The 27,885-nt window shown below is 39.8% G+C and overlaps 1 protein-coding gene across 1 annotated transcript in view; it reads right to left on the bottom strand.

Moving 5' to 3' along the window:
* The window catches only part of reln (reelin), a 376,824-nt gene that overhangs the window by 322,868 nt on the left and 26,071 nt on the right, over positions 1 to 27,885 (bottom strand). The window contains exon 2 of the mRNA XM_060843157.1: positions 22,251 to 22,361. Within this exon, the coding sequence (XP_060699140.1) occupies positions 22,251 to 22,361 (111 nt within the window). The remainder of the gene's footprint in view (positions 1 to 22,250; positions 22,362 to 27,885) is intronic.

Below are 27,885 nucleotides of genomic sequence, written 5' to 3'. Positions count from 1 at the left end.
AGAAAAGCGTGAAACAGGCTGATGTTAAGAAGGAGGATGTGTTGGAAATTTTGAAAAAAATGAGGATAGATAATAGGAGAAAGTCCTGATGAAGGGTTTATGCTCGAAACTTCAGTTCTCCTGCTCCTCAAATACTGCGTGACTGGCTGTGCTTTTCCAGCACTGCAGTCTTTGACCCAGATAGGATATACCCAAGGCTACTACAGGAAGTGAGGGAAGAGATTACTGCAGCTTTGATGATGATCTTTGCATCCTCACTGTCCACTGGAGTAGTACCTGATGATTGGAGGGTGGCAAATGTTATTCCCTTGTTCAAGAAAGGGAATAGGAATAACTCTGGGAATTACAGACCAGTCAGTCTTAGGTCGGTGGTGGTCAAATTATTGGAGAGGATTCTGAGAGACAGGATTTATGATTATTTGGAAAAGCATAGTTCAATTAGAGATAGTCAGCATGGCTTTGTGAGGGGCAGGTCATACCTTTCAAGCCTTATTGAATACCTTGAGGATGTGACAAAGCACATTGATGAAGGTAGAGCAGTGGATGTGGTGTATATGGATTTTAGCAAGGCATTTGATAAGGTTCCCCATGGTAGGCTCATTCAAAAAGTAAGGAGGCATGGGATACAGGGAAATGTGGCTGTCTGGATACTGAATTGGCTGGCCCATAGAAGACAGAGGGTGGTAAATGATGGAAAGTATTCAGCCTGGATTCAGTGGCTAATGGTGCTCCACAGGGATCTACTCTGTGACCTCTGTTCTTTGTGGTTTTGATAAATGACTTTGATGAGGAAGTGGAAGGGTGAGCCAGTAAGTTTGCCAATGACACAAAGGTTGGTGGAGTTCTGGATAGTGTGGAGGGCTGTTGTAGGTTGTAACGGAACATTGACAGAATGCAGAGAAGTGACAGATGGAGTTCAATCCAGAAAAATGTGAAATTATTCATCTTGGAAGGTCAAATTTGAATTCAGGTTACAGGGTTAAAGGCAGGTTTCTTAGCAGTGGGGAGGAACAGAGGTATTTTGGGGTCCATGTCTACAGATCACTCAAATTTGCCACCCAAGTTGATAAGGTTGTTAAGAAGACCTGCAGTGTGTTGGCTTTCATTAGCAGGGGATTCAGTTTAAGAGACGTGATGTTACGCTGCAGCTCTATAAAGCCCTGGTTTTACCACACTTGGAATATGGTGTTCAGTTCTGGTTGCCTCATTATTGGAAAGATGTGGAAACTTTAGAGAGGGTACAGAGGAGATTAACAAGGATGCTGCCTGGACTGGAGGAAAGGTCTGATGAAGAAAAGTTGAGGGATCTAGGGCTTTTCTCATTGGAGTGAAGGATGAGGGGTGACCTGATAGAGGAGTTCAATATGATGAAAAGCATAGATAGAGTGGGTAGCCAGAAACCTTTCCCCATATCGGTAATGGCTATCACAAGGGGGCATCATTTTAAGGTGACTGGGGGAAGGTTTAGGGCAGATGTCAAAGGTAGGTTCTTTACACAGAGAGTGGTGGGTGTGTGAAATGTGCTGCCAGCAGTGGTAGTAGAGTCAGATACATTAGGGACATTTAAGCGACTGTTGGATAGGTACATGAATGATAGTAAAATACAGGGTTATGTAGGCTAGTTTGATCTTAGAGTAGAATAACAAGTCAGCACAACATCAAGGGCTGAAGGGCCTGTATTGTGCTGTACCATTCTATGTTTCTATGTAACAGTGAATACACAAAGTACCAAGTGGTTCTAAATTATGTACTATGTACCCCGAGATTACTTTGTGTATATCAAATAAAAATAAGTCTATAATATGAAGGTTTGAAGGTAAGCCACAAATTATTACAGTCTAGAATGTTTTTGACATTTCATTTAGTGCATTTGAATATTTTGGAGTATAATAAACAAGGGCTTTGCATATTTAATATCAAGAAAGACAAGGGTTCCCGAGAAGCAGTAGAATGTCTGCATTACTAAAGGGACACTTTGGCAAATTTTAAGTACTGACAGACCTCTTAATAGCTGAATTTATGAATCTAAAGGAAGAAAAGAAATTAAGTGACATTTGGATTTTCAGCTAATCAACTGAACCCAATATCCCCAAAAGCTGCCTCAACTGATATCTCACTTTACAACTCACAGAGTGCCTCTATTTCTAATTGTTACAGTCTCTGCTGCTGGTTCACCATCCTACAACTCCCTTACAACACTGTGGGTGACATGCATCACATGGAATTCAGCGGTTCAAGAAGGTCTTTTCGAGGGCAATTAAGGTTGGACAACAAATGGTAGCATTGCCAGCAAACTCACATCTCCTGAAAAAAAGTTTTTAAAAACTACCCCCCATCAAATACTCTCATCCAGCGCACATAAAATCTTTCCCCTTATCCTCTTATTGAAAACTCCTTTTCCAATGAAAGTCACATCTAATCATTTTCTAAATTATTATCCATTCAAGCTGTACTCTTTTTGTCTGTTCCCTTTTAATATTGGAAATATCTATGCCCCTATTAACAATAGCAACATCCACTTCAAAGTTTCTGCTTTACTTAAAACAGTAATCTTTGCATCTGTCAACAAAAATGCTGCTTTTATCACCACCCTCCTTCATGGGCTACTCTTGGTCTCTTATATTGCACCTTAAAATGCTGTTCCCTGCTTCACTCTCATGTAAAACACCTTTCTCGCTGACATTACACTCATGTCAGCTGACCTGTTCTATGGTTGATTGTGTCTGCTCAAGATGGATGGGAGGTTATGACTGAATGAATACTTGCAACCACAGACTGCATGAGTTCAATCACTTAGAGTGGGAGAGCTGGGAGACAAGTGCCAATGGTGCATGAACAAGAGTTTGATTTCAGCTAAAAGTCAGATATATGTAAGACTACATAAACAATGGTGTCCAAAATTACAATGTGTGTCAATTCAGATGGTTTAATTTTTGCACTAACACAGTCCTGATCCCATCTTTACCCAGAATCCCTTCACGTGTACTTTTAGCAGTAATCACTCAGTGCAACAGAGTCATATCGAAACAGACACTTCAGCCCAACTCATCCTTGCTGACCAGGTTTCTTAAACTGAATTTGTCCCATTTGCCTGCATTTGGCCCATATCCCTTTAAAGGTTTCCTATCCCTATCTCTATTCAAATGTCTTTTAAAAATTGTACTCACCTCTTCCACTTCCTCTGACAGTCATTCCATATACCACTGTGTGTGAGAAGAAGATACCTCTCAATTCCTTTTTAAATCTTTCTCCTCTCACCTTAAGCCTATGCCCTCTAGCTTTTGACTGCCCTACCCTGGGGAAAAGACCTTAGCTATTCATCCTATCTATGCCCCTCACGATATCATAAACGGCTGTAAGGTCACCCCTCAGGCTCCTACACTCCAGGGAAAAGAGCCCCAGCTTATCCAGCCTTTCCTTATAACTCAAACCTTCCAGTCTTACTAACACCCCTGTAAAGTGCTTTGCACTCTTCCCATATTTAATAACATCCTTCCTGTAGAAGGGCAACCAGAATTGTACACAGTACTTCAAATGTGACCTCAGCAATGCTTTGTATAGCCATAACATAATGCCCCAACTCCTGTACTCAATGCTCTGACCAATGAAGGCAAGTGTGTCAAATGCCTTCACTACCCTGTTCGGCAAACACTCCCAGGACAATACTATTAACCGTCTAAGTCCTGCTATGGTTTGTCTTACCAAAACGCAACACCTCACATTTATCCATTTCCCCTTCTTTGACCCACTGGCCTAACTTATGAAGATTCTGTCATACTCTCAGAGAATTGTCTTCAGGTCCACTATACCACAATTTTGGTGCCATCTGCAAACTTTCTAACCATGCCTCCTATATTCTTATCCAATCGTTTATGTGAAACTTCTAGAGAGCAGGAATGAATTTCTTCTGAGGCTGCATTCTAAGAAATAAATGGATCCAATCTTTTGTAAACAGTACAGCTCACAGCATATATCAGCCACCTGGAATGTAATCAATCGCTGTAAAATAGACCTTTCTTCCTACAAGTTGTACATTTTTAAAGAGGTGTGCATCCATAGGTTAACAATAATAACATTTATATAATCTGTTTATGGAATACAATATCATATCCACTACGTTTCATATAAATGTATATCACACAAAGGTACATAGACTAAAGTAACCAACATCCGTTGCTAGAGTTTAAAAAACAGTACAAAAATCATAAAATATAGGAGGACAACAGAAGAATAGAAGCATAAGTACTATATTCCTCCTCTTAAAAAAGAAGCTTCAGACATAAACAGTTCATAATGCCACAAATGTAACCATGTTTGGACCAAAATGGTTTAATGAGTGCGAAAAGACAAGGCAGAAATTTAAATGCTGGCTATAGAAACGGAGGTCCAAATAAAAGTGGACTCCAGTTACCATCAATTGAAAGGATTAAGTTTCCTTTACATGATTGCCCTTGATTGAAGTGGGATCTTCACATCAGGATTTAACAGCACCACATTAATGTAGAAAGTGCCTCTATTTAGAAAATGCAACACATTTCAGAAGAACTGTTATCTTGTTTCAACTCCTGTTTTTAACTTCTCAAGTGTCAAAACTAACACTTCTGTTAAATCCTGTAATGTGGAGATTTTCAGTGAAACTCAGAAATATTTTATAAGTACAAGTAATTAACAAGAGAACAGAAGTTCACAATGCATGCTCTGGAAAGTAAGAACTGCTGTCGATCATTGAATGAAGTAAAACAAGTATTTTACTATCAAAGGAACAACACTGTTAGAAAATTAAACCAAGGAAATGGGTTGCTTTCATTTTATAATAAAACACTAGACCAAGAGACTGAAAAAAATATACTTAAATGTACAGGTCAATGGAGAAAGGAATAAAATGGGTGAGGGGCATAGCTTCAATATTTCTAGTCATCCCTAACCATTTTATTTGTTTCCATCTGGGCATCAAGACTGAATATCCATGAGGCGCTAAGGGCCTTAACAGCAGGAGAATGGTATTCCAGCATAATTTGTAACCTCATGCCTGGCATATCCCTCACTCAACCACTACCATTAAGCCAGGGGATTAACCCTGATTCAATGGAGAATGCAGGTGGACATGCAAGGAGCAGCACCAGGCAAATCTAAAGATGATGTGCCAACCTGGTGAAGCCACCAAACAAGCCTACTTGCATGCCAAACAGCTTAAGTAGCAAGTGATAGACAGAGCTAAGTGATCCCACAAGCAATGGATCAGATCTAAGCTCTGCAGTCCTGCAATATCCAGTTGTGAATGGTGGTGGGTGATTAACAACTCACTGAAGGAGGATGCTCCATAAAGATCTCCATCCTCTATGATGGAAAAGCCCAGCACATCAGTGCAAGAGATAAGATTGAAGCTTTCACAGCAATCTTCAGCCAGAAGTACTGAATGGATGATCTATCTCGGCCTCCTCCAGTGGTCCCCTGAATTACACATACCAGTCTTCTGCCAATTCGATACACTCTTCATGATACCAAGAAATGTTTGGAGGCACTAGATACTGCAAAGGTTACACACCCTGACAACATTGAGGCAATAGTTAGCCCAGTTCTTCCAGTACAGTTACAACACTGGCATCTACCCAATAATGTGGAAAATTGCTTAAGTATTTCCTGTACATAAAAATCACGACAAATCCAACCCTGACAATTATAGCCCCATTAGTTTACTGTTGATCATCAGGAAAGAAATGGAAGGTGTCACCAACAGTGCTAACAAGCAGCACTTGCTCAGCAATAACCTGTTCAGTGATGCCCAGTTTGCGTTCCCCAAGGCCAATCAGCTCCTGACCTCATTTCATGGACAAAACAGCTGAATTCCAGAGGTCAGGTGAGAGTGACAGCCCTTGACATCAAGGCTGCATTCACCTGAGTGTTGCAACATGGAGCCCTAGCAAAATGAGAACCAATAGGTATCAGGGGGCAAACTCTTCAGTGATTAGAATCATAGCAAGATGGTCATGGTTGTTGGAGGTCAGTCATCTCAGCTCCAGGACATTTCTGCAGGAGTTGCTCAGAGTAGTGTCCTAGGCCTAACCATCTTCAGCTGATTTATCAATGACCTTCCCCCCATCATAAGATCAGAGGTGGGCATGATCACTGATGATTGTACCATGTTCAGCACCATTTACAATTCCTCAGGCACTGAAGTATTCTGTGTCCAAATGCTGAAGCATTCTGTGTCCAAATGCACCAAGATCTGAACAAGATCCAGACTTGGGCTGACAAGTGGTAAGTAACATCTGTGCCATGCAACACCAGGCTATGACCATCACCAATAAGAGACAATTTAACCATCAGCCCCTTGATATTCAATAGTGTTACCATCACTGAATGCTCCACTATCAACATTCTGGGAGGTATCATTGATCAGAAATTCAACTAGACTCAACACATAAATGCAATGACTACAAAAGCATATTAGAGGATTGTGATGGAAAACTCCCCACTTTCATGGAGGAGTACTGCACCATTAACACTCAAGAAGCTTGACACCATCCAGGGCAAAGTAGCCTGCTTGCTTGGCACTACATCCACAAGCATCCACTCCCTCCACCACTGACGCTCAGTAGCAGCAGTGTGCACACCTATAACATGGACTGCAGAAATTCACCAAAGATCCTCACGCAGCACCCTCCAAACCCATGACCACTTCCATCTAGAAGGACAAGGGCAGTAGATACATGGGAACACCACCACCTTCAGGTTCCCCTCCAAGCTACTCACCCTCCTGACATGGAAATCTATTGCCGTTCCTTCATTGTCACTGCGTCCAAATCCTGGAATTCCCTCCCTAATGACATTTTATGTCAATCTACAGCAAGTGAACTGCAGCTGTTCAAGAAGACAACTCACCATCACCTTCTCAAAGGCAACTGGAGATAGGTGGTAAATGCTATCCAGCAGTGATGGCCAAATCCCACAAAATAAATAAATAAATAGCATTTAGTATTATAAATAACAGAGTAAACATTAAGTATAAGTCCCACGTTGACAGATATATTTCTCAGATTAAACACAAATGTTAAAAGATTTTGAGCCAGCAAAATTCAAGGATACAATGTTAACAGGAAAAATATGAACAGTTTAATATGTGCATCTTTAATTGTGATTTTTTTTTGTTTTAAATTCAATGACATCCACAGAACCCATAAGAGTAAAATCTATCAACAATTTCAAGTAGAACCACATCTCACATTTCTAAAAGCAACAGCAATTTAAAGGGTGCTAATTAACAAAGCATGCTACATGCATCAGCTGGGTGAATTGTATTTGATGCATACAGCAAGGCAGAAAAATGCCTTTTAAAAACATACCAACTGTTGTAATGAGGACAGAGAAAGTTAGGCCTTGTTTGGTTTGTGGGCATGAATCTCATATGAATTCCAGCTATACCTCCCTCCACACTATCATCACCACATTGTCACCATCACTATCTAAACATGTCTCAAAACAATCCTCAGCAAACCTAGATGGTGCAGAACCTGCTCAGGAATATTTACACAGATACATCATTGGAGGCCGGAAAAGAAAAACTTATTTTGTAGCTTGGTTCTCAAAGTAAATGACCAAATCCATGTCTTTAACAGTGCATGACTGCATCAATGAGATTTCATTAGATTTATTTAAATTAATGGAGAATGTATTAATGTTACAGATTTTTTAATACAAAAATTGTTGCTTAGAATTCTGCACAAAGCCTTGTCTCTAGTTCAAAGCATCAGTGGGGACCATCCGCAAACAAGTGGAAGTAGGTTTGAGTGCGTGCATGTTAAACCTCATAAAAGGTAAAATTAGGGGTATCCTGACATACAGCTACCCACCTTTGACTTTCAGTGGGTGTTGGTAGGTATTGAAAATGAATGGAGAACTTCATTGCATTTGTTGGAAAACAAGGTGGAGCTGTGGCATACTCTGCCACTGGACTAATAATCCAGAGACCCAGGTTAAAGCTCTGAGACATAGGTTCAAATTCCACCATGGCAGCTGGTGGAATTTAATTCATTTAACAATCCTGGAATTAACAAAACAGAAGTTGCTGAAGAAACGCAGAGGGCAGCAGCATTTGTAAATGAAAACAGCACTGATGTCTCAAGTCCAATGACCATTGCACAGAATTGGAATAATTCATAAGAATAATAATTCTGGAATTGAACTCAGTAATAGTGATCAATAGACAATAAGGTCCTTCGGGGAAGGAAATCAACTTCAATTCAACTTAATCAAAGTAGCTGCTTCCCAACTTGTCAGCAACTTGCTTTAGTCACTGAGGACAGTATAAAGCAGGAAGAATGTTACTTGAGTAAAACTTGATTAGTGAAACTGAAGTTTTTCAGTGATGGTTATGCTTGAATGCATTCATGTTTTCACAAGTCATTGCAAACACTTTGGAAGTAATTTAATCATGTTTAGCTGCACTTCCTTGCTAGGAAGCGATAGGCGTAATGCCAAGGGGTGTTATTGCTGAACTGCTAATCCAGAGACCCAGGTACTATTCTGGGGACCCGGGTTTGAATCCCACAATGGCAGAAGGTGGAATTTGAATTCGATAAACATCTGGAATTAAGAGTCTAATACTGACCATGAATCTGGTCAAGGATGACCGGGAAATTACCAACCTTACATCATCTGAGCTACATGTGACTCCTGACCCACAGCAATGTGGTTAACTCTTAACTGCCCTCTGGGCAATTAGGAATGGGATGTAAATGCTGCCTTGCCAGTGGTGCCTACATCCTGTGAATGAATAAAGGATTCGCAGCTTCTCCAACAATGAAGCAGTCAGTGTCTACATGAAGCAACACAATATGGACAATGTCCAGTCTTGGGATAATAAGATAGCAAGTAGCATTCACATCAGGCAATGATCATTTCCATCAAGAGAGAATCTAACCTTCATTCCTTCACATTCAATCACCAATCATCACTGCATCCTCTACCAACATCCTGGGGTTGTCATTAAGCATGAAATGAACTGGACCTACAATATGAATATTGTGGCTACAATCTCTCTACTTGCTTGGATGAATGCACCTCCAACAACATTCCAGTAGCTGACACCATCCATGTCAAAGCCACCTGCTTGAATGGCACTACACTTTCCCCCTTCAACATTCACTCCACTCACTGCTGATGCACAGTGGCAGCACTGAGTCCAAGATGTACTGTAATAACTTATCAAAGCTATTCCGACATCACTTTCGAAACCCATGACTTCTACCATCCAGAACGACAATGACGCAGATGTGTGGAAGTACTACCACCAGCAAGTTCTCCTCCAAGCCACACACCAGCCTGACTTGGAACTATTCCTTCACTGTTCCTGGATCAAAACCCTCAAACTTTCCTTATAACAGCATTTGGTACCCCTACACCCAACAGATTGTAGTGGTTCAAGGAGGCAGCTCCTCACCACTACCTTGTCCAGGGCACCAAGGGATGAGCAATAAATGTTGGCCAAGCCAGCATATGCCCAAGTTAAAAATACGGACCTCTGAAGAAGGACAAGAAAAGAAACACCAACAGCAGCTACAGCTGCCTCCTCCTCTGGCTACACGCCCCTCCAGGGGGATGAACACAGAGATCCAATTCAAAACAGGACAGACTCCCAAAATAGGGTCTTTTGAGGATCAACATTTCTATCATATCTGAGTAGCAGTGCCTCATGAGGTCCAAGTTCCTACAACAGGTTACTGTTGACATCAGCAGCCTCCTGAGTCAAGGCCTTCCTAGTGGAACAAGTGGCCACACAGTGGTCGTTAATGTGTCTGTCATTGGATAGTTTCTCTTTCCTGGCTCTTTCTCTCTCTCTCACCAAGGTGTGTGCTGTTTTCCCCTGCATGGAGAGTAAGCAGAGCTGTAAGTACTCATAATTACTTCTGTGATGAGGAGGGAAGAACATATTTTGTGGTGAGCAATGATGGTGCAAGAGGAAAATAGAATGAAGAATGAGTTAGAGTGTTGTTTCTCTGCAAGGGATAGACTATTCTTATAGCGACAGGAAATCAGTGAAACTGATGTATATTGCCCTGGGTAGTACTGAGCAGGAAAATGCTTTAAGTCAGATCATGGGATTTGGCACCCTAATGTGTTGTGCCACTCACCCATCATGCCCTCCTGAGGTCCTGATCCTTTTGAAGCACTATCTCCTGGAATGTAGGTAGTCTGAGACCAAACCAGTCTGCTTAAAATGTGCTTCCAACCTCATTGTTCTGTGACCTCTAATACCACATATTTCAATCCCCATATTCAGCTTATCTGCCATTTAAACCCGCAACAATATTACTGAAGTCATCTCTACACTTGTTATGATCTCAGTTGTGAGGATATTGGACAAGCAGAATATTTGGGAACATAGAATGAAGAATAGGCCATTCAAACAACCAATCACCATCCAATATAAATCCAATACTGATGCAGTTCAATACTTTTTTAACCATACTATTTCTGTGTCCCTTCATGTCATGAGTATTTAGAAACCTGGTAATCTGTCCTTTAAATATACTTTGTGACTGGACTTCTCGAGTAGAAAATCCAAAGATTTATAACTCTAAGTAAAATAACTTGTCCTCATCTCAGTCCTAAGTGGCTTCCTCTTTATTTTGACTTTCTGCCCCAACATTCTAGACTCCCCAAACAGAGGAAACATCTTAACTGCATTTACCCTGTCTATCCTTTTAAGTATTTTGCCACTACTAAAAGATCATCTCTCATTCTTTGAGATTATAGAGAATACAAGCCCAATTTCCTCAACACAAACAGAACTTGCTGGTAAACATGAACTGATCTGGCAGCATCTGTGGAAGGAAAGCAGAATCCCTTTCTCACTGGACCCGAAATGTAAACTCTGCTTCCTGGCATTCTGTCCCAGCAACACATCTGAAGCCTTAATACACTCCATCTATGGCAGTGGTATCCTGCATGAGGTACTAGGACCAAAAGTGCACATAATACTCCAGGCATGGTCCAACCAAGATTCTACACAATTAGAGAAAGACTTTGCTACTCCAGTACTCAAACCCATTTGCAATAAAAGATAACGTACCATTAGAGTTCAATGTTGCCTACTGCACCTGCCTTATGTGACATACTGATGAGGACATCTATAACTCTTACTAATGTCTTACCATTTAAGAAATACTCTTCCTCCAGCCAAAGTGAATAACCTCATATTTTTCCAAATCGTATTCTATCGTTCTTGCCCATTCATCAAGTCTGCCCAAATCCTCTTGAAGATGCTCTGCATCTCCCTCACAACATACTTTTCTGTCTAGCTTTATGTCATTAGTGAACTGGGAAATATTACATCCAAACCAATGATATATATTGTGAACAGCTGGTGGCCAAATACTATTCTTGCAGTATCCCAATAGCCATGACCTTCTCATATGAGAACAACACTCTTATTTCTATTTTCTGTTATCTGCCAGTTAGCAAATCCTTAATCTGAGCCAATTCATCACCGAATATCACATGTTTTAATTTTGTCAAATAACCATCTGTGGGATCTCCTGAAAATCCAAGCATACTACATCCACCTCTTTGTTATTTCCATTACTAACATCCACTATTTTCTATTCATTTATTCACTGGCTGGCCCTCACAGACAAAGATGACTCTCTTTTACTCTCAGGGCGAGTTTGTAGGTGGCTGAGTCTATAGGTGGCTGTACAGACCAATGCAGCTCTCACAGGCTCTGTTACACTTGGGGCAGAAGCTAATTGGGGGATGAGGTAGGTGGTGTGTTAATGTGGCAGCACACTCCTTCCACTGTTTTTGCCGGGTTTTTCTCCCAACAGCAAGTCTTGAGGTGCTTGATGCCCTCCCAGTTGCACCTCAACTTTGGGCGGGCTTAGGCCAGTGATTCCCAGGTGTCTGTGGGAATGCTGCATTTCACTGGTGAGTCTTTGAGGGTATCAATGGAGCACTTTCTTTGTCCACCTGAGGCTTGCCTGCTGTTTCAAAGCTGGGAGTAGAGCTCCTGCTTGGGGAGTCTCATGTCGGTCATTCCGACAATGTGCCCAGCCTATTGTAGGTGATCAAGTGTAGTCAGTACCTCGATGCTGGAGATGTTGGCCTAGTCAAGGACACTGGCGTTGATGTGTCTTCCCAGTGGATTTACAGAATCTTGCACAGGCAGCATTGGTAGTACTGCTCCAGCACCTTGCGGTGTCTGCTGTAGACACTTAATATCTCAGACTCAGTTTTCCATTCATAAACCCATAGCCATTCAATTCACTATTATCAGGTGTACATTTATCACACATTTTTCATAGATTTTCCCACCCAGTGACAGGCTGTAGATCCCATTCTTTCTTCCCCCTATTTTGTTAAAAATGGGGTGACATTTGCTACATTCCAAACTGCAAGATCCATTTTGGAATCAATAGAATCTTGGATGATGATCACCAATGCATACACCAGCTCCACAGCTATCTCTTTCAACACTCCAAGTTGTAGAATATTAGATTCTGGGCACTTAAACTTCAGTCACATTAACTTCTCCAACACAATCTTCTTACCAATACTGTACTAATTTCCTTTAATTCTTCATTACAGTGACTTGAATCTCTAATTAACTTTAGTGAAGGCAGACAATGTAACACTTAGCCCCTTTGCCATATCTCTATTCTCCATAATAAATTGCCCCAACTCTGCCTTTAATGGATCCACATTTGTCTTAGACGTTTCTTTTTCATAGACATATTGAAGCTTTTATAGTTTTTTTTTGAAAACCTAGTTTACATTAATATTCTTTCTTCCTTTTGTTTTTTTGGTCCTCCTCTGCTGTATGAAAAATATTCCAAATCCTCAGGTTTAATACTTGTTCTGGCAACTTCATAGGCTTTCTCTTTTAAATTTATGCTATTGTTAACTTCCTTTGATAGCCATGGTTGACTGTTTGTTTAGGTTTTTGCACCTTGAAGGAATGTATAGTTGTTGTAAATTACTTAATCATTATTTTAAAACAATCCATTACCTATCTATCATGATACTGGTTAATGTAGTTTAATTCACCTCAGCCAATTTACCCTTCATTCCCTCAATTTGATTGGGGTCTGTCAAACTAGATCCTATGATTCAAAGAATAGAATGAGGGGAAGAACCAAGGGTAAAACGATAAATGACAGAATGTTTCTGTTTTTCAGTTTGGCAATCTTTTAAAAAAAATCTTGAATAAAACAAATATGAGAAATAGTGATTACGTTGGTACATTATATAGATAGAATAACAATTCTGAACTATATAAACTTCTACCTTAAAACTAAACCAACTCACTTAGTTGGTGGCACAGTGGTTAGCACTGCTGCCTCACAACGCCAGAGACCTGGGTTCAATTCCTGCCTCAGGCAACTGTTGTGTGGAGTTTGCACGTTCTCCCAGTGTCTGTGTTGTTTTCTTCTGGGTGCTCTGGTTTCCTCCCACAGTCCAAAGATGTGCAGGTCAGGTGAATTGGCCATGCTAAATTGCCCGTAGTGTTAGGTGTGGGGGAATGGGTCTGGGTGGGTTGCTCTTTGGAGGGTCGGTGTGGACTTGCTGGGTCAAAGGGCCTGTTTCCACGCTGTAAGTAATCCAGTGTAATCTTTTTCACTGTAGCTTTTAAACATATACTCTGGAAGACAGTTTCTATTTATGCTGGGTCTAGCTGCTCAGGTCCCAATGGTAATATTCCGGTCAACATAACTGCTTGTTCAAAATTTATGTATTGCTGACAGTCACGTGCCACAAACTAGCAAACACACAGAGTCATAGAGATGTACAACATGGAAACTACTCCTTCGGTCCAACTTGTCCATGCTGACCTAAGTTAATCTCGTCCCATTTGTCATAATTTATCCTATATCCCTCTAAACCCTTCCTGTTCATTACCCATCCAGATGGCTTTTAAATGTTCTAATTGTACTAGCCTCCACCACTTCCTTTGGCATTACAGACACTCTGTTGGAGAAATTTTCCTGAAAGGTTAGAGATCCCAAAATACAGCTCAAAGTGAAATTGACAAACAGTTTATTGCAAGCGATATTGCTGGAAGAGAAAGAGACTAAACTGACACAGAACTGACAGCCTATACAGGTAGATCAGATTTCTCTTCCTAGAGCTGAGGATGAGGCCAGTTTTATAATAATGCTGCACAATGAGACTGATTAAGAAATGGGAAACTATAATGTATCTGGAAATGGAGTAATCTAGTTGCAAGGATGCTATCAGATGAGTGTCCTGTTCCTTCACAGAATGCAACATCCTGACAGTATCGATGGTTCCATTCCTCTTCACATGTAGGTGTTAATGTCTCCTCTGAGGTGGTGAGGTGCCTCCATTGTCCTGTTCCTGGAGCATGTCCTTGCTGGTGCCTCTCTGTCTGACCTGCTCTTTGTGTGGCTTTGGTATTGCTGGGTTGTGAAACTGCCCTTGGGGCTTTCAGATGTTTGTGGTGCTCTGCCATTATTAGTGGGAGCTTGAAGTGTATTCTCTTGTCTACGTGGGCAGTCTGGAATTCTAGGAATGGCAATGATACAAACTCTTAAAATCACTAACCACCCAAACAATTAGCCCAAAATTGACCTTTTGTCCCCAAGCTGGCACTGAAACCTGATACACAAGATAAAAGTAAAGGTTAGATATTAGGTTAAAAGATAGAAAGAAAGGTAGTAAGCCAACGTGGCCGCACTCAAAGCATCTGAATCTCAAGCGAGCAGTTCTGACCTCTGAATGTGCTAAACTCCTCTGAGCAGCAGAGTTTGGTGAGGAAAGAGCTGAACTCTTTGACAGAGTGACTGAGTTGGGTTGGTTCCTTCTCCTGGCAGTCTCCTCATGGTAACCTATCAACCAGACACTTAGAATTTGGCTCCTCACCAAAAAAAGGTCTTGCATTTAACTTTTGCTGTTCCAGTCAGTTACCTTTTCTTTGCTTTAAGCAGTGTACCCATAATTGACTATGTCGGATACTCTTCGCAATGTCTCCTGTCCACGAGCAATCCTCTCTTGGGCCTCACTACTCAAGCTCTTGCCATCAATTCCTCAGACAGGACTATAGGGTTTAGCTTTACAACTCCAGCCCCTTGTTTCTCCCTCCTTTTCTGACTGGTCATTTCTGTTCTTGCTGTGAGGTCATAGGGTTAACCCCCCTCTTAGCTTTGATCAGCTTTCTGCAGCAGGAAGGTGGCCAATCAGCAGACATTCCTGATCCATGCCAATTCCCGCTGTCTCCAAAGTTCATCCCCAGCATTAGAAGGGGTGCTGACTGAATTGTGAACCTTATACAGAATCCCAGTCTTTTCTGATAATTGTGTTTTTAAAAAAATATTAATGCTAGAAGTACGTTATAGAAGGAAAAGTTAGGAAGAACAGATAGGGTTATAACAAGCGCCATTCAACCTCTAGTTACATTAATGGCACAGGGAACATAGGAAATGCAAGCTCCTTGAACCTCCTCCACTATTTGATTGGATCATAGGTGATTTCCGACCTAAACAGAGTTTTCTGCACTTGGTGCTTTTAATATGTAGAAATTTATCAGTATTTGAATTAAACAGGTTAAATTACTGAGCCTCCACAACCCCCGAGGTAAGAATTCTAAAGATTCACAGCCCTCTGAATGAAGAAATTCCTCCTTACCTCAGTTCCAAATGCCTTCCTTAAATGCCCAGAATACGTCCCCTTGTCCTAGGCTCCCTACCTAAAGAAATAACCTGCCTGCATCAGCTCAGTTTGAATGAAATTACTCAGATTCTTCTGAACTCGAGAGACTGTGAACACAAGGCAGGAATAGGCCATTCAGCTCATCAGGCTTGCTCTGCCAGTTAATAAGATGATTGCTGACCTATTGGTAACCTCAAGCCCACATTTCTACCTATCCAAGAACCTTTCACCCCTTCCACAAAACCCTTCTTAACAGGAATTTATCTTCCTCCATTTTAAAAATATTCAAAGACTCTGCTTTCTCCATCTTGTCAAGAATGCCCAGGCTCCCCAATTGCTCCTTGTGGGATTATCCTACCATTCAGGAAGCATGCTGCTCTTCCCCAATGTCAAGATATATAAAGTATAAGCTGTTTTTGCTATTGGAAGAATTACTCATCTATTGTTGAATTCCTTGGTCACTTACATTCACTCCTGCCTTTTGGAGAGATTGTATCCTTCATCCACTCACCATTTCAGTTTTCAACCTGCTCCTTACATCCTGGAATAAAAGCAAAATACTGAGGGATGCTAGAAATCTGAAATAAACATACAAAGTGCTGAAGAAAGTCAGCAAGTCTGGCAGCATCAGTGAAGAGAGAAACAGAGTTAGCATCGAGTCCAGAATGACCATTGTTTGGAACCAGTCCAAAGTAGTGTCATACTGATCTTGAAATACCAACTCTGTTTTTCTCTCTCCATAAATGCTGCCAGGTCTTACATCTGGGGTTAAGTCCAAAGAATTCCACTTCTTATTCTGACAAATGAAATCAGAAAAAAAGGACCGGATTTCACTGTCAGTAGGACTTGCTGCTGGTCTCAAGAAAAGATCTCATGATTTCTGAGGTGTGGATATCTTCTTAAAGTCAGTTCAAATCTAGCAAAATGTCAAGGCATGCAACAACAGTGCTCTCATTGGGCAGCTAATTATAACGAAGTACTCTGGAGAAAGCAAATTAGAAAATTCAAAAAAATTGATATGCCCTCACTTTGAATTGAATTTCATTGAGAAGAAAAAGAAAATGATATGTATATATGGCATTAAGGCTGAAAGTGAAATATCCAAATGAAGAAATTTGAAATTTCACAAATATAACATTAGTTTTCCAAGATCAGAGACTTGTTCAACAGTAATCTTAACTCAACACTGTCTGAAGTCCAGTTACTCCTTATTCAACAGTGTGTGACATTTTCCAGAATAAAGGAAAAAGACAAGTTCTTGTCAATTCCATGAATTAAAATTGTTGAAGTCTGCGTAGTGAGGCATTGTTGAATCACTGACAGCAACTTCTGGATTCAATGCTTAATTGGACAATAGTGGACTCCAGATGTTACTATCAGTTTGAGAGGGATAAGGATGTTGAATGCTGACAGTTATGCCATCATAATTGTAGAATCTAGCCACTGGAAATGTGATCATGTTTTGAAAAGATAAACTGAAACAAAAAAAACCCCAATACAATTGATAAGTAGAACTCAATTATTAAGTTTTCAACTGTTAAATGCCATGTTAATTTCAATATTTAAGTCTGGTACTTGCAAAAATTATTTTATCAGTGTCTAAGTTGTTAATAGTAAATAATTAATTAAAACTGAGAATGTGTGGGGCTAGTGAGAAATGCTTTTAAAAGGAGAATTCGCAAGAAGAAAATGTGTTCTATTTACATACTTTGGTGTAAAATTCTCCAATAGGGTTTCAAGCGACGTTTTAAAGTGACAATGCTTCATATATTAACGATCTGTAAATGTCCCATTATCATCCATCTTGACAAATATTTCCAACACAAATCAAAAACCCAAAGGAATAATAAAGGATGGAGTTAAATAGGGAAGATACATCTGTGTAAGGTCAACTGTACCAAGACTCTTCAAACTGGGTTTTAAAACCTTCTACTTTCATTTTCAGATTTTGATTTAAGTGAAAAGTTGCATCAGACTTGAATCAAATCAGTGTATCTTGTGCTACAGGAATTAAACATTCAAAAATGTTATTTTACTTAAATAATCTGATTGCCATGCATGAATAACAGCTAATACACTACATAGAGTAATAGAGTCATAGGGGTGTACAGCATGGAAGCAGACCCTTCTATCCAACTCATCCATGCCAACCAGATATCCCAAATTAATCTAGTCCCATTTACCAGCATTTGGTCCACATCTCTCTAAACCCTTCCTGTTCGTATACACATCCAGATGCCTTTTAAAATGTTGTAATTGTACCAGTCTCCACCTTTCCTCTGGCAGCTCATTCCATACACACACCACCCTGTGTGTGAAAAAGTTGTTCCTTAGGTCCCTTTTAAATTTTTCCCCTCTCACCTTAAACCTACACCCTCTAGTTCCAGACTCTCCCACCCCAGGGAAAAGACATTGGCTATTTACCCTATCCATGCCTCTCATGATTTATAAACCTCTATCAGGTCACCCGTAGCCTCTGACACTCCAGGTAAAGTAGCCTCAGCCCTTTCGTATCGCTCAAACACTCTATCCTGACAAATTTTCTCTGAACTCTTTCAAGTTTCACAACATCCTTCCTATAAGCAGGGGGATCAGAATGTCAGTTTCCCTAAAGTGGCCTAACTAAAGTCCTGTACAGCTGTATCATGACCTCCCAACTTCTATATTCAATGCACTAACCAATAAAGGCAAGAATACCAAACATCTTCTTTACTATCCTGTCTATCTGGTATTCCACTTCCAAGGAACTATGAACCTGCACTCCAAGGCCTCTTTGTTCAGCAACACTCTCCAGGAGTTTTCCATTAAGTGTACAAGTCCTGCTCTGATTGGCCTTCCCAAAATGTAGCACATCACATTTAGCTAAGTTAAACTCCATCTGCCACTCCTTGGCCCACAGGCCCATCTGATAAAGTTCCCATTGAACTCTGAGGTAACCTTCTTCGCTGTCCACTACACCAAATTTTGGTGTCATCTGCAAACTTACTAACCATACCACCTATGTTCACATCCAAATCATTTATACAAATGGCTTAGACACATGCAGTATCCAAACTCTCTCCACAAATCATCTGTAAGTGTCCAAATTCAATTTTATCAATTATGGGTTTGTTCAACCATAACTTATAAATCTATCCTGCTGCAATTTATCATTGACACTATATACAATTGATTACATTTCATTAATTTCTGCAATGTTCTTATTTAGAATGTGTAATTTGGAATTAATTGAATGAAATAGATATTGTTTACTTTCTATTGAAGAGTGGCTATTAATGCTGAGAGGGGTTTCATACTTTCAAAGATGTAACTTCTCATCCCCTGCAACATTTCCTCCACTTTTGTTCTGGATATTGGTAGCTGTTGTCAGTATAAATAAAGGATGTACTCTATTTACTGACTGTGAATACTAATGGTCAATTTAAGTAAACAGGGCAATAGTCTATTTCAGTCATATAGCTTCGAACTCAGCTTGTTTTCTTCCATGTAATAATTTGTGGTGGACTTTGAATAATTAATTATTTTTGAATAATACAGGAATAATTATATTCATGTTCATGTACTTAGTTGTTGCTTCTGGCTAAATCAGCTGTCGCCTCAAATCCAACATGGAACAGATGGAGATTGCTTTATCACCAGTGTATATACAAGATAATGTTCTCACTGGAATAAAGTGTATGTCAGCACTAGCTTTATAAACAATTAAATTAATTGCATACACATGCAGACATATTTGCATTAATTTGCACCTATCCCAGGCAATTCTGCATCCACTGAATTCTGAGTTTGTCACTTCTGCAAAAAGCTTCACATGTTTGTTCTTCCCTAGCACACTCTGATCCAAAATAAATAGCCTACAATATCCGACTGAGTACAACAATATTTTTATTAACATTATGCTATAATTCATTATAACTGGACTTTTAGTCAGATTACACTCCTGTGATGCACCTTGGAATATTCTCCGATGTTAAAGGAACTAAATAAATACAAATTGTTGTTGGCATGTATACTAAACCAATTTTAAGTATACAAAACACCACAGTACCTTCCCTTATAGTGACAAACAAATACCTCTATGTCATTTCAAATACAATTGCAGATAATGCGCAGACCTCCAAAACAAAAATGCTGGCAGCTTAAACTAGTCAAGTTTGAAAGTTAAATGTTATGGATTAAACTGTGGAAGAATCACTTTTGTTGTACATAATGCCATTTTGTATGTTTTGATTTCCAAGATTTAGGAAGTTCAGGGAATCAAATGGGCAATGTGCATATTGATACAGTTTGGATGTTACTGTTTCCTATGCTTACCAAACACATTTTTTAAAAAAAAATCAAATCACAAATAACAAAACTAAATTGCAGACATTTTACAGCTGATCAACTCTGGCCTTCTCCAGAGATTTAGACAATCACTTGGTTGGGATATATTTACATTTTTTAAATAGAAGTAACAGATTCATTTACTTCTATCATTTCTGCACTGTGGTGTTAGTAACATCAAACAAATGTTGCAATTGAACTTTGAGCTAAGGCTAATATTAGTTGTGAATGCCTATAGCTTTACTGGAATCAACAACCACAGTTCAGTCCAGATATTTGGATAACCAAATAAACATCTTTGAAGTGCATGTTTTAATTAAAAGGGACCTGTTAGCTATGATTGATTGATTTTAGTACAGAAATGAATTGAGGTTCCCAAGTGCATTTACCCAAAGATTGATTGGAATGTACAGTTAGCAGATAATTACTGACATACTAAATCAGACAACCAAATTCAATCATCCACAAAATGGGATAGATTTTTTTTACAGACTATTTGTACTGTTTCTTTCCTGAAGAGTCTGACAATACCTAACACAAAAAGCAGGTTGAGTGCCACATATGTTAATAGCTAGGAATTTTCATAGGTCACAGATTAAAGAACCAGGGTAATTATGATGCTTTCATGCACTGCAGGAATAATAAACCTGCATCATTGTTGTAGCACATAGAGAGATTACATGCTAAATCACTTCAAATGTCACACTTACATGATCTGCAAAGCTAATTTTTTTAATGAACCAGCTACCTTACTTTCAAAGGAATTACACGACTAGCTGTCTTCATGTATTCATTCATAGCTGCCCTAGCCCATGGGCTAGTAAACATGCAGCTGAGAGAATGAGGTGCGCAACATGAGAGTTCTGCTCCCTGCGGCAAGGTGTTTTCAAACATATTAACTATGAAAATGAGGCACTGTAAGCTAACAATCACTGGCTTTCAAATGGGGATTGCAGGCAGCCTGTATTTTCTCCTTGCAATTTTTCTTTTGCCTTGAACTCTCACTGGCCCCCAAGCAGTCAGCGACAATAAATCTAATTTTCTATTTCAAAGATCTATGCATTTAATAGATTTCCTTGTGTCATGACTGGAATTGTTGCCCTTCCCTCTCTCCCCCATATAGTCTGCCACATTAAGATTTAAACAACGCTAACTCAGCCCTCCTGAACAATGTAATGGCTTTCAGTAAGCATGCGGCTTACAGGCACCTTTCATCACCATAATGACAGGGAAATTTTCTTTTTCGTCATTATTTGGGATGGTAGCATGATGTAAAAGACAGAACAAGAATTTCAATTTAAATACAATACTTTCAAAACAAGCATCAAAATGTAAAAAGGACTTGAATTATTACACCCTTGTTTTTTGAAAAAGAAAACAACATATCAAAATTCCTCTCAGCTATCATATACAGATTAGATAACGTAATCGTTCCAAAGGGAAGACTTTGTTTAACTTTTCCACTTTCCCTTTTGTAGTCTCCCAACATAGTACATCATCTTGGATAGATAAAAACACGTGAGAACAGGTCAGAGTGATTCACCCTTCAATGTAGCTTCTTCAAAATCACCACCCACCAACAACTCCCCCTCTCTTGACACTTACGCATACAGTTAAAAGTGGGACCATACAGTTAAAAGAGGGACAATGCCGATGTAGATAGCTTAACAAACATGGTCAATGTCTCTGGCTGGTTGATTTTTGAGAAACTAGAATCTGTTGTTTCTCTCAGCAGAGTCGGACGAGACTCTCCAAAAAAAACCTCAGGGTAAGCTAATAGATGTAACTTTGCCTTCAAATGACCTTTCCAATTTTTGCTATTGTAACTACTGACCAGTGTTGAGAAGAAACTGACACTACTGGTTTACTTTAAGTTGTCATATTCAGTTCTATATATGAACTAGTCTGCTTTCAGTGTACATTTGTCATATGTTCAGTAAAATAAGTACTCAACAAGGAACTTGCTATTGTGCATGCGGTTGCTATAATGGCCTGAGGAAGTGTACTTCAGTAAAGCAGTCTATTCTATCTAATGGCTTAGTCCTTCTATCTGCTGGTCAACTATCAATTTCTCCCCCATGCTTTGTAGTTTATTTTTGTTGGGAAAGAACGATGTTGGATTATAAAGATAGCTTTGGAGATAAACCATTTTCCAATATTCAGTATCCACTTCATTGAATTTCCTCAATTATTCATAAAAAGTTTAATTTTGATGGTTGATGAAAGATAATTGAAGTTTAGAAGGCGATGAGACTTACCAAGGCCAAACGAGCCAGGTCCGCTGACACTTTGTGAGGTTTGGATGCTTGTCGATGTGTAGAGGCCTGTGACCAGTAAGCCATCAAAATATGTGCTCGTGGAAATAGTCACTGAAACACAAAAATAAGCCAGATTTGATGCACTGATGATTGGGAAATCAGATAAGACACGGGCAATACAATCAACAGGAGCATATTTTAGGATGCATTAGGCATACAGTGGACACAAAGATGATCAAACATAACAACTGCTCAACTTAACAAGATGACAAGACATGTTATCATGGATTTTAACATTATCTCTCAGTCACCCTCTGAGTTGCCCATTGTTACTAGGTTAGCAAGACAGCAGTGACGGTAACCATGCCATCCATCAGCTGAAAATGTGTTGCTGGAAAAGCGCAGCAGGTCAGGCAGCATCCAAGGAACAGGAAATTCGACATTTTGGGCATAAGCCCTGCATCAGGAATGGCTTATGCCCAAAACGTCGAATTTCCTGTTCCTTGGATGCTGCCTGACCTGCTGCGCTTTTCCAGCAACACATTTTCAGCTCTGATCGCCAGCATCTGCAGACCTCACTTACTCCATCCATCAATACATACATACAACAACAAAGATAGATATATGCAAAAGCTAATTTACTGCTGACTTATACAGTTAACGTGGGTGCCCATTTCAACAAAAATGACAACTGAAATCCTTCATTTGCATTGAGGAAAGTTTAGTTGAAATTAAGATTGAAATGTTTATCAGTACAATTTCTATGAAGAATACTTTAAAATCCACATTAAAGTGACCACTGGTAATACTCAATTTAATTAAAATGGTACTTGCTTTAGCAAGTAGAGCACTTTCACGATTCCATTAATAGTTCTTGTCTTGTTTTAGTTTATGTGCACTTTTCCCTGCTTTCACCAATCCCTTTCGTTGACCTTAGCAATCAATTTTTAAAATGATTTCTTTTTCAGTTCTAAATAAAGATTTGAAACTGAATTGTCAGTCTTCCTTCATCAACAATAATGAATATGTTCAGCATTTCACAGAATCATAGAATCCCTACTGTGAAAGTAGGCCATTTGGACCAACAAGTGCACACTGACCCTGCGAAGAACATCCCACCCAGACCCACCATCCTACCGTATCCTGTAACCCTGCATTTCCCATGGCTAATCCACCTAGCCTGCACATCCCCAGACTCTACAGGCAATTTAGCATAGCCAAACCACCTAAGCTGCACATCTTTGAATTGTGGGAGGTAACTGGAGCACCCAGAAGAAACCAATGCAGGGAATGTGCAAACTTCACACAGAAAGTCACCTGAGGCACCTCTTGCCTTTTACTGTTTGAGTTTCAAAGTTTTAGCATTTTCAAGTTTTTTTTAAAAACGCTTGAGCAGGTGTTCACACTCATGAGTTTCTGGATCTGGCAAGTTCATCAAACATAGTGGCAAACCTAGTAAAGACTGCATCCTTTTATGGATGAATCATGGGACTCATGAGACAGGCCTAACCGATGGAGAAAGATCCTTCTGTGGACTGTTTTTAAATCACCAATTTTTTCATAGATAGTATATAGCTGTATTTACATTCTTTCACGCCCTCATTCATGCCTATGACTAACTACTCCAACCCCAATCTTACTTGGCTTTGACTCCAAATTCACATACAACTCCCACCTTTCATTACATCTGTGACTTCACTTTAAATAATACCTGATCTAAATGCTTAGAGACTCTATATCATACTACCATCATCTCCTGCCAATCTAGAATTTTTGCCTTCCCACCCCTCCCAAGCAATTCAAATCTTACACTTTCATGCTCATATTTAAACCTCTTCATTATTCATCCCTTCATAATTCTGTAACCTTCTCTAGCACATGGCCTCTTCTAACATTTAAAACCAACAACCCAGCTCCATAGTCCTTTGATCTCTCTGCCTGCCTCATGTCCATTTGTCTGTGCTTAAAAGTCTAAGGATGCCCAAGCATCGTTATCTGGAAAATCTTCAGTAAACTCCTCTAGTGTGCTGCTCTCCTTAAAGTCTAGCTTTTTGGCAAGCATTCCTTATTCTACATTTCTTTGATGCCTAATTTTTGACTTATTTAAGATGCCATATAAAAAATTGTTATTTGCTCTAATTGGGAAAGGCAGGCTACTTATTTAAAGGTTCGTTTGGATGAGTGCTGGCAGACCAAAAGATATAGTTTCCAATTAGGAGCTTCACAAGAAGATTCAAATGCAAAATAAAATTCCACCAATACCAATAAAGAAACTTAAGAGACAGCCATTGTCAGACTAAAATCAAAAGCAAAAAGACCAAATGTGGAAACCTATTGCAAATTCATCAACAATATTGTTAATAATTGATGCAATACCCCAGCAGATATTTAGAAGCACAAGTCCAACTGCACGGTTTTCATTTGTCAAATTATAATGTTAACTCTACAAGACATCAGCTATTTGTGTGTTAAATAAATTGTCTTAGGCATATTCTTTCGTGAGGCACGTTCTTTCAAAGTTTAGATTTGAGGCTTTCTTGAACTCCCAGAACAGTCTCCATTCCCACATACATAATTGTTGTGGTTCCGACAGCTAAGGGTGTCACTGGCAATTAAGTACTGTAGAAATGAAGAGGGAATTTAGAAATTAATTCACCTTTGTCCACTGATGGTAAGAAGTTTAAGAAAGGAGTGATAGAGATACACCAAATTACAAAGTGTTATTGTAAGATAAACAGTGATGGATGTATCTTAATCAGACAACACATTTATGGCCTCTCATTTTTTTGTCCTAAGATAATTTCAAAAATAATGTAAAAGGAAGAGTTAGAAAGAATTTGCTTACATAGAAGAAGTTAGAAGGTGGAACTGCCTTCCACAAATTATTGTTGATACAGAGTTCAAACGAGCTATTTAGATATCTGCTCGAGAAAGGAGAACATTAAAGGATTTAGGGAATGGAACAGTGTGGGATTTGGCGAGACTTCAGTGAAGAGAATACACAGTGCAGACTTGTGATGGGTATCAATAGAATTGAAAATGAAGAAAGTGTTAAACAGGATAACAGCTTCTATCACCCATTTTACACCGCTGCACAAGGTCAGGATCTACTCGTGAATCCACAAAGATAGCAATTTTCTTGCTCAGTGCTACTTAATATCCAACAAGAATAGTGTGAATATATAGTGAAAGATCATTAATATTCCAGGTATGTGAGAAAGTGATACTTCAAAAGTTCAAGAAACAAAGTTTGAAATTAACACAAATGCTGGAAACCCGAATGCTATTCTTCATTTATTATGCATTTTCTTGCAGTAAAATGACTGAGCACTTTCAGTTAGAGTCATAGATGTACAGCATGCAAACAGACCCTTCGGTCCAACCCGTCCATGCCGACCAGATATCCCAAACCAATCTGCCAGCACCCGGCCCATATCCCTCCAAACCTTTCCTATTCATGTACCCATCCAAATGCCTCTTAAATGTTCCAATTATACCAGCCTCCACCACATCCTCTGGCAGCTCATTTCATACACGTACCACCCTCTGTGTGAAAATGTTGCCCCGTAAGTCTCTTTTATATCTTTCCCCTCTCACTCTAATCCTATGACCTCTAGTTTTGGACTCCCTGACCCCAGGGAAAAGACTTTGTCTATTTACCCTATCCATGCCCCTCATAATTTTGTAAACCTCCATATGGTCACCCCTCAGCCTACGACGCTCCAGGAAAAGCAGCCCTAGCCTGTTCAGCCTCTCCCTATAGCTCAAATCCTCCAACCCTAGCAACATCTTTGTAAATCTTTTCTGAATCCTTTCAAGTTTCACAACATCTTTCCGATAGGAAGGAGACCAGGATTGCACACAATATTCCAACAATGGCTGAACCAATGTCCTGTACAGCTGCAACGTGACCGCCCAACTCCTATACTCAATACTCTGACCAATAAAAGAAAGCATACCAAATGCCTTCTTCGTTATCTCATCTACCTGCGACTCCACTTTCAAGGAACTATGAACCTGCACTCCAAGGTCTCTTTGTTCAGCAACACTCCCTAGGACCTTACCATTAAGTGTATAAGTCCTGCTAAGATTTGCTTTCCCTAAATGCAGCACCTCGCATTTATCTGAATTAAACTCCATCTGCCACTTCTCAGCCCATTGGCCCATCTGGTCAAGGTCCTGTTGTAATCTGAGGTAACCCTCTTCGCTGTCCACTACACCTCCAATTTCAGTGTCATCTGTAAACTTACTAAGTGTACCTCTTATGCTCGCATCCAAATCATTTATGTAAATAACAAAAAGTAGAGGACCCAGCACCGATCCTTGTGACAGTCCACTGGTCACAGGCATCCAGTCTGAAAAACAACCCTCCACTGCCATCCTCTGTCTTCTACCTTTGAGCCAATTCTGTATCCAAATGGCTAGATCTCCTTGTGTTCCATGAGATCTAACCTTGCTAATCAATCTCCCATGGGGAACTTTGTCGAACGCCTGACTGAAGTCCATACAGATCACATCCACCACTCTCCCCTCATCAATCGTCTTTGTTACTTTCTCAAAAACCTCAATCAAGTTTGTGAGACATGATTTCCCATGCACAAAGTCATGTTGACTATCCTTAATCAGTCCTTGCCTTTCCAAATACATGTACACCTTGTCATTCAGGATTCCTCCAACAACTTGCCCACCACTGATGTCAGGCTCACTGGTCTATAGTTCCCTGGCTGGTCCTTACCACCCTTCTTAAACAGCGGCACTAGGTTAGCCAAACTCCAGTCTTCTAGCACCTCACCTGTGACTATCGATGATACAAATATCTCAGCAAGAGGCACAGCAATCACTTCTCTAGCTTCCCACAACATTTTAGGGTACACCTAATCAGGTCCTGGGGACTTATCCATTTTTATGCATTTCAAAACATCCAACACATTCTCCTCTGTAATCCAGACATTTTGCAAGATGTCACCATCTATTTCCCTACAGTCTATATCTTCTATATCCTTTTCCACAGTAAATACTGATACAAAATACTTATTTAGTATCTCCCCTATTTTCTGCAGCTCCACACAAAGGCCACCTTGCTGATCTTTGAGGGGCCCTATTCTCTCCCTAGTTACCATTTTGTCCTTAATATATTTGTAAAAACCCTTTGGATTCTCCTTAATTCTATTTTCCAAAGTTATCTCATGTCCCCTTTTTGCCCCCCCAATTACCCTTTTAATATACTCCTATTTCCTTTATACTTTTCTAAGGATTCACTCGATCTATCCTGTCTATACCTTACATATGCTTCCTTCTTTTTCTTAACCAAACCCTCAACTTCTTTAGTCAAGCAGCATTCCCTATACCTACCAGCCTTTCCTTTCACCCTAACAGGAATATATTTTCTCTGGATTCTCGTTATCTCATTACTGAAGGCTTCCCATTTTCCAGCCATCCCTTTACCTGTGAACATCTGCCCCCAATCAGCTTTCGAAAGTTCTGGCTAATACTGTCAAAATTGGCCATTCTCCAATTTAGAACTTCAACTTTTAGATCTGGTCTATCCTTTTCCATCATTATTTTAAATCTAATAGAATTATGGTCGCTGGCCCCAAAATGCTCCCCCACTGACATCTCAGTCACCTGCCCTGCC

This window comes from Hemiscyllium ocellatum, chromosome 23 (assembly GCF_020745735.1).
Source record: "Hemiscyllium ocellatum isolate sHemOce1 chromosome 23, sHemOce1.pat.X.cur, whole genome shotgun sequence".
Taxonomy (NCBI): Eukaryota; Metazoa; Chordata; class Chondrichthyes; order Orectolobiformes; family Hemiscylliidae; genus Hemiscyllium; species Hemiscyllium ocellatum.
Note: the sequence above shows the minus strand (reverse complement) of the source record. Positions and strands in the feature narration are given on the sequence as shown.